At 45.9% G+C, this 9,848-nt stretch overlaps 1 protein-coding gene across 1 annotated transcript in view; it reads right to left on the bottom strand.

Moving 5' to 3' along the window:
• Positions 1-1,886: 1,886 nt before the first annotated feature.
• LOC119426451 (sodium channel protein type 2 subunit alpha-like) overlaps positions 1,887-9,848 on the bottom strand; it is a 124,956-nt gene continuing 116,994 nt past the window's right edge. The window contains exons 22-27 of the mRNA XM_037694012.1: positions 9,357-9,632; positions 3,168-3,221; positions 2,788-2,925; positions 2,459-2,563; positions 2,102-2,372; positions 1,887-1,939 (exon numbers count right to left, since the gene is read on the bottom strand). Of these exons, the coding sequence (XP_037549940.1) occupies positions 1,887-1,939; positions 2,102-2,372; positions 2,459-2,563; positions 2,788-2,925; positions 3,168-3,221; positions 9,357-9,632 (897 nt within the window). The remainder of the gene's footprint in view (positions 1,940-2,101; positions 2,373-2,458; positions 2,564-2,787; positions 2,926-3,167; positions 3,222-9,356; positions 9,633-9,848) is intronic.

Raw genomic sequence — 9,848 nt, forward strand, 5'->3', positions numbered from 1 at the left:
CACACACACACACACACACACACACACACACACACACACACACACACGCACGCACACACACACACACACAGATCTAAAACACACAAACATGACAATCTACTGAGGCAGCACAAAACAAAGCTGTTAGTGCTGTTATTCTGCTCCCCCTGTGTGTGTGTGTGTTACTGTAAATCATACCATGAGGCCTTGGTGCAGGTAAACATCACCTTCATGGTCACTGTTGACAGATTACCGTCAGGTAAACATAGCTTCCTGAATCTCCCAGCATGCACCTGTGTCACATCAACCCTCTGCAGCTCCTCCTTCACTGCATCCATCGACCTTCTCTGTGCTCCTCCTCTGCGAGAGCTCCATATGCAACTGCTTTTGTCCAGTTTGTCCACTGTCCCTCCCCGGCACATGTCCAGTCAGCTCAGTGTCTGTTTTTGTGTTTTAAAGCTCTCGTCTTGTTTGTTGTCTTTGTTGTTGTTGTCTGTTGTTGTACAAAGGTTGTCCTTTCTGCCCCGTTTCTCAGGCTTTGGCTTCGAGTACATTTTATACCACAGTGCAACATGTCCACGTCAAGTGCACTGCACTCCCACGCTGCGGCCATGACTAAGACACACTTTTGGAGTTGCGATGGTCAGAGAGTGGGGACTTTAAGGACTATGGGGGACTTCGTGGCAGACATTTTCCCCTGGGTCCTTTGTTTACTTGGGCACCGGAGGAGGAAAACACGGAGAGGGAAGTGAGCCGGTGTTTGTGGACGGGACCTGCTGGACACGCGGCGAACCCCCTCTCCCCTCGGTGCAGCTTCAGGTGTTCAGTCTCTGAGGAACAGACTGGACGACCTGCAGACACGGATTTATTGGGGGCGAGACACGAGGAGCTGTTGTGTCTTTGTTGAGTCGTGGCTGGACCCGTCTGTCCCCGACTGTCCCCGACTGTCCCCGTCTGTCCCCGACTGTCCCCGACTGTCCCCGACTGTCCCAGACTGTGCTGTGGCTCTGGACGACTTCTCTGTCTGCCGGCTCGGCGGAGCTGGGTCACATCTGGGTCACATCTGGGTCACATCTGGGTCACATCTGGGTCACATCTGGGACAGCTAGTGTGTTTGTTGCTGCTGCACGATGTGGCTGTATCGTGTGTGTCGCTGCCTGTGCGGTGACCTGTCCCACAACCTGTGTGGTGTGTGTCACGTGCATTTGGGCAACGTTGCACCGTTCTGCCATGTTATTCATTTTGGACCTTGTAGAAAACTTTTTTTTAATCTTTATTGCATGCGTTAGTATTTCTTGTTTTTTTTAAGCGTGTCTAATCGGTTCTTCTCATCCTGAACGTTTCATTGTTGACCTTGTTGACCTGTTTATGACAAATACACAAACATCGGTGCCACACCATCTCACGCTCCCTGGTCAACTGCCCACTGAGCGTTAAAGCCTGGAGATGTTCAGCAGAACTGCTGAGGACTTGGCTGTGGTCCTAAAGACACAGCTTTACAGATATTTTCTGGACATAGAAGGATCTGCTCATCCTTCAAGGTTTGAAACTCCACATTGTGGGTTTCCCTCTCATTCAACTTACACAAAACTAACACACATCTGTCATTTTTATCTCAAGACTCGGGTCATCGCTCCTCCACGCTGCACAGAAACCCTCATCTATGGCTTCCTAACCTTCTGTATGGACTACTGCAATGGACTTAGGGAACCTTGGAAAGATCTGGGAAGGTCTCAATTTGTCCAAAACTCTGCCCTGAGGTCTCATCCTTCCAACCATAGACAACACGTACATCTGATCCTCAGTCAACTTGTCTGGTTCCAGTTAGGCCTTGGATTCAAAGACCTTCTCACTGGCAAACCACCGCATGGTCCAGTTCTCCAGAACCTCTCAGACTTCCTTCAGTCCTACATCTTCTCAGGTCTTCTGATGCTGGACTGCTCTCTGTTGCTCACACAATCTGCAAACGTTCAGTCTCCGTGGAATGCTGTTCTCATCTGTTAACCCTTCCTCTGTGGATACATTTTATTTTTTTATTCTCCAACACAAACTGTCTCCTGAAGCGTTCCTTCTTGGTGGAAAAAGATAAGATGATAATCACAGAAGAAGAAGAAGAACTGACCAACGATGGAGAGGATGACGACCACGAAGTCGAAGATGTTCCAGCCGACGGTGAAGAAGTAGCAGCGCAGCGCCACGATCTTGATGGTGCACTCGGTGGTGAAGATGACGATGAAGGCCAGGTTGATGTAGTAAAGGATCTTCTCCATCCGGGCCGACTGCTCGTCCGTCTCCACCATCATGGTGATCATGTTGAGGAGGATCAGCACCATGATGATGATGTCGAACGCCTGCTTCCCCACCAGGTCGAAGAAGAACCCCTGCAGAGGGTTCTGGAAGGAAAGACGAGAACTTTACTGGACCCACTCAGTCCATGAACAGTGCTTTTATTGTGAAAGGTTCTCCCGTGCGTTGGTACCAGAGGTCTCGGGATGGGCTTCTGAGGTTTCTTGGAGCCCAGTTTCTTCATGGCGTTGTAGTACTTCTTCTGTTCCTCCGTCATGAAGATGTCCTGTCCCCCCAAGTAAACAACACAAACACAACTCCGTTATTATAAAACGACGACGCAGAATCCTCTGAGGACGTCTGATCGATCTCACGTCCCTTAAACAGAATTCATGAGACGCTAAAATGTTTAATTTGTGAAGAATCCGATTACCTGGAACCATTTTTCAGACCTAATCAAATCAACGTTAATCATTTTAGCAAATAAATAAATAAATGACGGCTGTTTGTTCTGCTTCTTATCTTTCGTTTCTGTTGGTTGAAGTTGTCGATGATGACACCGATGAAGAGGTTGAGGGTGAAGAAGGAGCCGAAGATGATGAAGATGACGAAGTACAGGTACATGTACAGATTGATCTCTTTGATCGGCTGCTCCTCCACCTGCAACAACAAACGCTTGAAATTCATTTAGGCTCTTGCGCTGCTCATCTTTAATTCTTATCAACTTTAATTGGATAAAATCTTAAAGGTTTTATTTTGAACTCTGTTGGTTTTATTCACCTCACTTGTTATAAAATACTATTTCCTGTTTTAGATGAGTCTTTTCAGGAACCCCCTCTTAAAAATATATAAATATTTCTTAAATTTAATGTAAAAAAGACGAGTTTCAAATGATAACTCACCGCTCTCGAGTCGACCGCTGCGTACATGATGTCCATCCAGCCTTTAAATGTCGCCTGGAAGAAAACAAATAAGAAAAACATTTATTTTGAAAAGCGTAAAAAAACATCTGAATAAAAAAAAAGTCTCTTTTTGTTTCAGTTTGTTTTTTATGTCTTCATGAAACGTTTATGAGCCGTGCTGTGGAAAGAGTCACATGATCACTGGCAGCCATGGGAAAAACATACATTTATATGTTTGTTACAACTGAGACTTTTGTAAAAAATAAATCCACAAAGACGAACACGTCTGATCCCGTTAACTAAATTATCATTATCTACGTAATCCACCTGTGAATCAAAGTCTTCTAACCAGTTTATAATTAAAGAATTATATATTCTTTCATTTCTAATCCTTTTGATTTCCTTTGGAATTGACCGTAGTTCTGTGCCAGCTGCGTTAGCGTCGGGAAATCCCTTCGTATAATGTTTGGAGTCACTGTGGGGATTCCCGTTTTTAAATCCAGGGCTAGAATTCCTGCAGACGTAATCCAGACCAGTAAAAACTGAGTTCTGTAAACAGTTTCTCCTGTAAACTAAAGTCAGAAAATGAAACGTTTTTATTTTTAGAACGTAAGATCATTTCATTAAATAAAGTTTAAACAAACTTTTAGATAATTAAAAGACAACTGTTGGAGTTCAAAGTCCTAATGTTTGAAAGGGTGTCTTTGCAGAACCATTACAGACTGAAGCTGGTGTGAATAAAAACCAGTTTCAGATCTCGTTCATGACGTCAGATAAACTCTGGCGGTCTTGGTGAAGATCTGGACCCAGGACGTCAAACCTGGATCTGGACCCAGGGCGTCAAACCTGGATCTGGACCCAGGACGTCAAACCTGGATCTGGACCCAGGACGTCAAACCTGGATCTGGACCCAGGACGTCAAACTGACACAAAGACCTGACCAACAAAAAACAAACTTTATTACAAACAAAACAAGAAGCTTAAGAAGAAGCTAAACTTCAGCAAAATCAAAGCTGAGAGATTTTACGTTCTGAGATTAATGAGGAAATGAGGAGCAGCTGGGTGCAGGTGGGAGTGGGCGTGGCCTAAATAATCAGGTACAAACAGAACTTCAACCCTTATTATTACGAAGTTTAAATATCCCACAGTTTCTTTTAGGCCTCACTTCCTGTTTTCACTGAGGTGAAATCAAATCCTCAGGAGATGAGAACAGAAATAAAAGACATAAACGTTTAGACGTGCAGGAAGTGGAGTTATCGGCTCCGTCTCCTTCAAGCGTCAGGTAAAACACCCCGATTCTGTTCGGGTCCACAGAGGTCCTCTGCATCCATCACCACGGCAACGCTCATTTCCTGCCTCAGAACAAACAACTGGAAGAAAACGATCCAAAGGAAAAACCTGTTTTAGCCGTAAATAATAAAAACACGTCCTTATAAGGACTTCCTACTTCTCTGGGGGAGTTAGAAGAAAACAGAAAACTGACTGAAACCTTCGCTCAGGCCTGGAATCAGCTCGTCGCCATGGTTACCACCTGTTAATATTATGGTCTGCCTGGTGTGTAAACGATGACAACACGAGACAGGTGAGCTCGTTTCAGCCCTGGAGTCTGACCTGCGTTCACGTTGAACTCTTCGTACCGATCGTTCAACACAACGTGCAGCTGCATCGTTCTTGAAGGACGTGAAAACAACGTGAACTTATTTCATTTACAGGAATGACTCAGATCGTGACGCTGAAGAAAAGAGCTGCTCATTAAATCTGGCATTAAAGCAGAAGAAACAGAGCCGTTATTAAAGAGGACTGAACTGTCGTTTCGTAACTCGGTGACATTTTGAAATCCCTGAACTCGGATTTGATTTTAACATCTGGGAGATTTAAGAACGTTATTTGGACAAGAAGGGGACGAAGTAGAAAATAATTATTTGGAGGCCGTCTGTAAATGTTCTGGAGAGTTTTAAATGGTTTCAATCAGAACCTTTCATCTATTAATGTGAGGAAAATAAGTTAATTTTTTTAACAGCTTACTGAAGCCACTTAGTGGTCTTCAGAGGTATTGAACCCCCGGTACTTCCCGCTCAGCCTCCTGGCTGACCCGTTAGTTTCACAAACTTTGACACAGATTCAGGAACAAACATGGACTGAAAGTTTGAATTAATTTGAAAGAAAGGAGCTCCAGTGAAACACGAAGACGATAAATAACTGGTTTCTGCAGGTTGCAGTTTAAAAATGATCACATCAGTGTGATTCTCAAAGCTCTCACGAAGGGAGATGTGTGCCTCAAACTGTGATGTCGACCACATGGCGCCTCTCTGCACTGACTGAGTTTGGCCACATGTAAATGAGTTGAGTGGTTAGAGCAGTCGTCATCCAATGCGAGAGTTGGGGGTTCGAATCCACCAGCAGTCACATGCCGAAGTGTCCCTGGGCAAGACACTGAGCCCCTCATAGCCTCTGATGTGTGTCCCATCAGTGTCTGAATGTGATAAAGCTCTGATTAGTCTCTTTAGAATGATTGGTTCAATTAGCTTTGTAGAGATCTAGTATAGAGCTGTATGAACGGGTAAATGAGGCACAGATTGTTGTAAAGAGCTCTGAGTATCTTGAAATAAGATAGAAAGGAGCTGTATAGGTACAGTCCAGTTACCATTTACCATTTTGAGGACAAAACCTCTCCACATGTGAAAACCTAAGAGGACAGGTGTCGAGTATTTGGGGTTTGGTAGCTCTTGGTGTTTGTCCCTTCTTCTGGTGTTTTCTGCTCCTCTGGACCACTCTTCCTCAGTTAATTCCTGCTGCTCCTTCGTTCAGCTTCTTTATGGAAGCACCCCGTGTCCGTCGGCATCTTTGGGTCCAAACCTCGGTTCACACAATCGGATTTTCAAAGAGCTGTTTGTGGTGGCGTCCATGAGCGGTGGACAGGTGGTGGACAGGTGGTGGACAGGTGGTGGACAGGTGGTGAACAGGCGGTGGACAGGCGGTGGACAGGCGGTGGACAGGCGGTGGACAGACGGTGGACAGACGGTGGATGGGCAGTGGACAGGCAGTGGACAGGCGGTGGACGGGCGTGGACTGCAGCAGTTCTAAAACAAAGCCGCAGCCTTTCCTTCAGGACAGAATTTGGGACACCTAAAAGCTTCAAAAATTGTTGTTCTCTTATTTCAAGTGGAGGTTGATTTCCCGATTTTTTTCCCAGGCGGCACGGTAGTGCAGGTGGTAGAGCTGCTGCATCTCAGCAAGCAGGTCGCTGGTTCAAATCCCAGTCGGGGACCTTTCTGTGAGAAGTTTGCATGTTCTCTCCGTACTGCGTGGGTTCTCTCCGGGTACTCCAGTAATGGTTGTCTCATTTGTCTCTATGTGTCCCTGTGATAGACTGGAGACCTGTCCAGGGTGTCCCCTGCCTCTTTCACAGCGACTGCTGGACACCAGTGACCCCAATGAGCCGAAAAGGAAGAAGCAGGTAAAGATGATGGATAGATGGATGAAACGGTTGTTTTCCCTAAAAAGGGGCGGGACTTTGCAGGGTGGCTCCTCCCTGTCGTTGAGCGACGGCCGGGGTGTGGTGGTAAATGATGGAGTGAAACCTGGACCTGTCTGTGGGATCTGACACCACGACTCAAACGGGGCTTTAGACCTTCACTTTAATGAGATAAGAAGTAATCAGCATCAGATTAATGAGCTGGAGCTGCGCCGGGTCGACCCGGGTCGAACCGGGTCGAACCGGGTCACATCTAATATTTAAAACCAGTTCGGATCAGAGCAACAAGCTCAACCCTTCAGGGCTCACAAGCATTTCTATTTCCAGATGCTGATGGAGAGGTTGCCCCCGCCAACTGTTGCCGCGCCGACTGGCAAAGTGCTGAGAAGTGCTGAGTGGCTCGTTGCCACGGCGACGGGATCCTGACAACTCTTAAGCTGTGGTTTAGTGAGGGTCAGGCAGCAGCTCTGTGGTCCTCTGTCTGCTCACCTCTACCTGTCAATCATCCCTCCTCTCTGACTCATCCGTTCTCTTTCTGCTCTTCATCTCACCTGTTTCCTCCTCCTCCTCCTCCTGTGCTGCTCCTTTCTTCTCGTTCTGTCAGTTGAACCTTTTCTCCGACTCTACAGGCACCTGGCTGCAGACGCTCTAAAAATAAAAGCCTCTCAGACGCTGATTGATCGGAGGCTCTCAGGATGCCCACAGTGGGCGACGAGAGAGCCGGGGGGAGTAAAGGAGGGAGAGACGGCGGAGGAGGAAACAGGAGGAGGAGGAGAGACGAGGGGGAGACACTGATGGGACTTTTAAAAACTGATGGAGGAAATGAAAACATAAGACGATCAGAACACAGAACCAAAGTAATCAAAACTGATCAAAGTGATAAATATAGAACTAGAGCGAGTTAGAAAACACCTCCTAAAGGTTTCCTCTGTTGTTGAACGTTCCTCTGTCCTGCAGTTTCATCTTTTACCGCAGTGACCTCCTACCTACTCATAATTTATGGTTTATTTGTGTTTTGATGCATCGTTTGCTGCAGATAGAGGTGGTTTATTTTATAAAAGGTTCTGTTGGAAAAATGAACAGAAAAAAGTAAAAAATCTATTTAAAATAAATAAAAAAAAAAAATTAAATAATCTGAGAAGAGGAAGAGGAGTCCAGAATGAGCTGCGTGAAGAAGAGTCTGTAGGTGGAGAGCGTTCATGAGCAGCTTCTCTGCTCGAATCCGTCTGGACCTCTTGGTTCTGGAGAAAAGGTTGGACGTCTGAGTGGGTTTATTGTCTGATCCTGGGTCAGGTTCTGTGGGTCCTGGTCTGCGGGAGGCTCCGGGGTCCTGACGGTCTCTAATTCAGTAAATATAAAAAGAAACTTGACCTTCGGGTTCTGTGGAGGCTTCGGATCCTTCCTGTTGAGTTTTCTCTCTGCAGGGTTCTGGTTCTGAATGGGTTCTTTAGCAACACGAGGGCAGTAAGAAAAGCTCCGCGGTTCTGTTTTATGTCTGGTACCGACTGAAAGCTGAGCCGGCATGAGTCACCGCAGGCCGTCGTCTCAAACCTCTCCGGCTGTGCTCGCTTCATCCAAAGTCCGGAGTCCAAACGGGCTTCTGCAGGTTAGAACCGCGGTCCTTCGATGTTTCGTCCAGTAAAGTCGTGACGACGGAGACGAGTCCAAACACTCGCAGTGAAAGATTTGAAACGTTTCACTCTTCGTGCTGCTTCTTTAATCAAAGACCGGAACTAATTTTCTTTTGCATTTGGCCTGAATTTATAAATATGAATAATTTACGGACTTGTTGAAGGAGATCAGGCCCACAGCATGATGCTGCCACCTCCGTGCCTCACTGTGGACATTTCTCTACAAGTCTTTGACTTTATTTCATTTATTTATGAACCATATTATACATTCTTGTTTAATCGGAGTGTTTAATTGGTGATATGTGACTTGTCTGTGCTGCTGATCTCATGCTGCTGATCTCATGCTGCTGATCTCATGCAGCTGTATTCATTCATACCCATCTGCTCACTGCAGACTCATGTTCGAGCTGCTGTTTAATTTACCGTATTATTGAACATTATTAGTGTGTAGCGTACATCTTAGATCCTCATGTACTGGTTCTTTTTATACTTTATTTTTGGATCTAACTGGGACACTGAGTACATAACTTTGTTCCACCTCGTGTACCACATTTGATGCGAATGACAATAAACTTGACATGAAGTTTTATCTGAGGAGTTTTCATGAAGTCCACCTTCGTGGACCCAAAACCTTCTCGACCACGGACGGACTTTAACACAGATTTAAACTAAAACGTTTGTTTCTCGTGTTCGGCGCCTCGGCAGGTTTTTATTGTAAATTAGGAGTTTGCAGATGTCTTTTAAAGTTGACCTCACTAAGTTCAGATCAGATTTAGACAGGCTGAAGCTGCAGATGTTCCCGTGTAGATTTAGGTTCAGTGTGTTTGGTGTCACAGCCACAGGTTCTTCTCAGCCTTCACATCAATATTCAGTGGATGAAAACATCTGAAAGCTAAAGCAAGAAGCCTCCATGACACTTAAAGGGTTAATGCTGACACCACAGAAATGTTGATTTGGTTCAAACTCTCTTTGACCTTTAATTATCCACATTTCTGATGGAGTCTTTGAGTTGCAGTGAAACATTTTCTTATTCTGCAGGACAAATGAGCCCCCCCCCCCCCAACCCCCGCCCCCCACGCTCACCACTTGCAGCAGCGACAGGTATCCGGCGCCCACGTTGTCGAAGTTCACCTTCACTTTGCTCCAGTAGTACAGCGAGGTGTCGTTGAACGCCTCGCACTCGGACTTGTTGTTGATGAAGGAGGCGTCGTAGACGTACCCGGTCCGGTTGACGCAGCGGCCGAACTTCCCGGCGAACAGGTTGACGCCCATGATGCTGAAGATGAGCCAGAAGATCAGGCAGACCAGGAGGACGTTCATGATGGAGGGGATCGCCCCGATCAGAGCGTTCACCACCACCTGCAGGCAAACATCACACTTACACCACTGCCTGACACTTTACTCATCATCATCATCAACATCATCATCACATTGACTATCATCATCACATTCATCATCATCATCAACATCATCATCACATTGACTATCATCATCACATTCATCATCATCATCAACATCATCAACACATTGACTATCATCATCACATTCATCATCATCATCAACATCATCATCACA

The sequence above is a fragment of the Nematolebias whitei genome, chromosome 20 (genome assembly GCF_014905685.2).
Source record: "Nematolebias whitei isolate Nwh7 chromosome 20, NemWhi1, whole genome shotgun sequence".
Classification (NCBI taxonomy): Eukaryota; Metazoa; Chordata; class Actinopteri; order Cyprinodontiformes; family Rivulidae; genus Nematolebias; species Nematolebias whitei.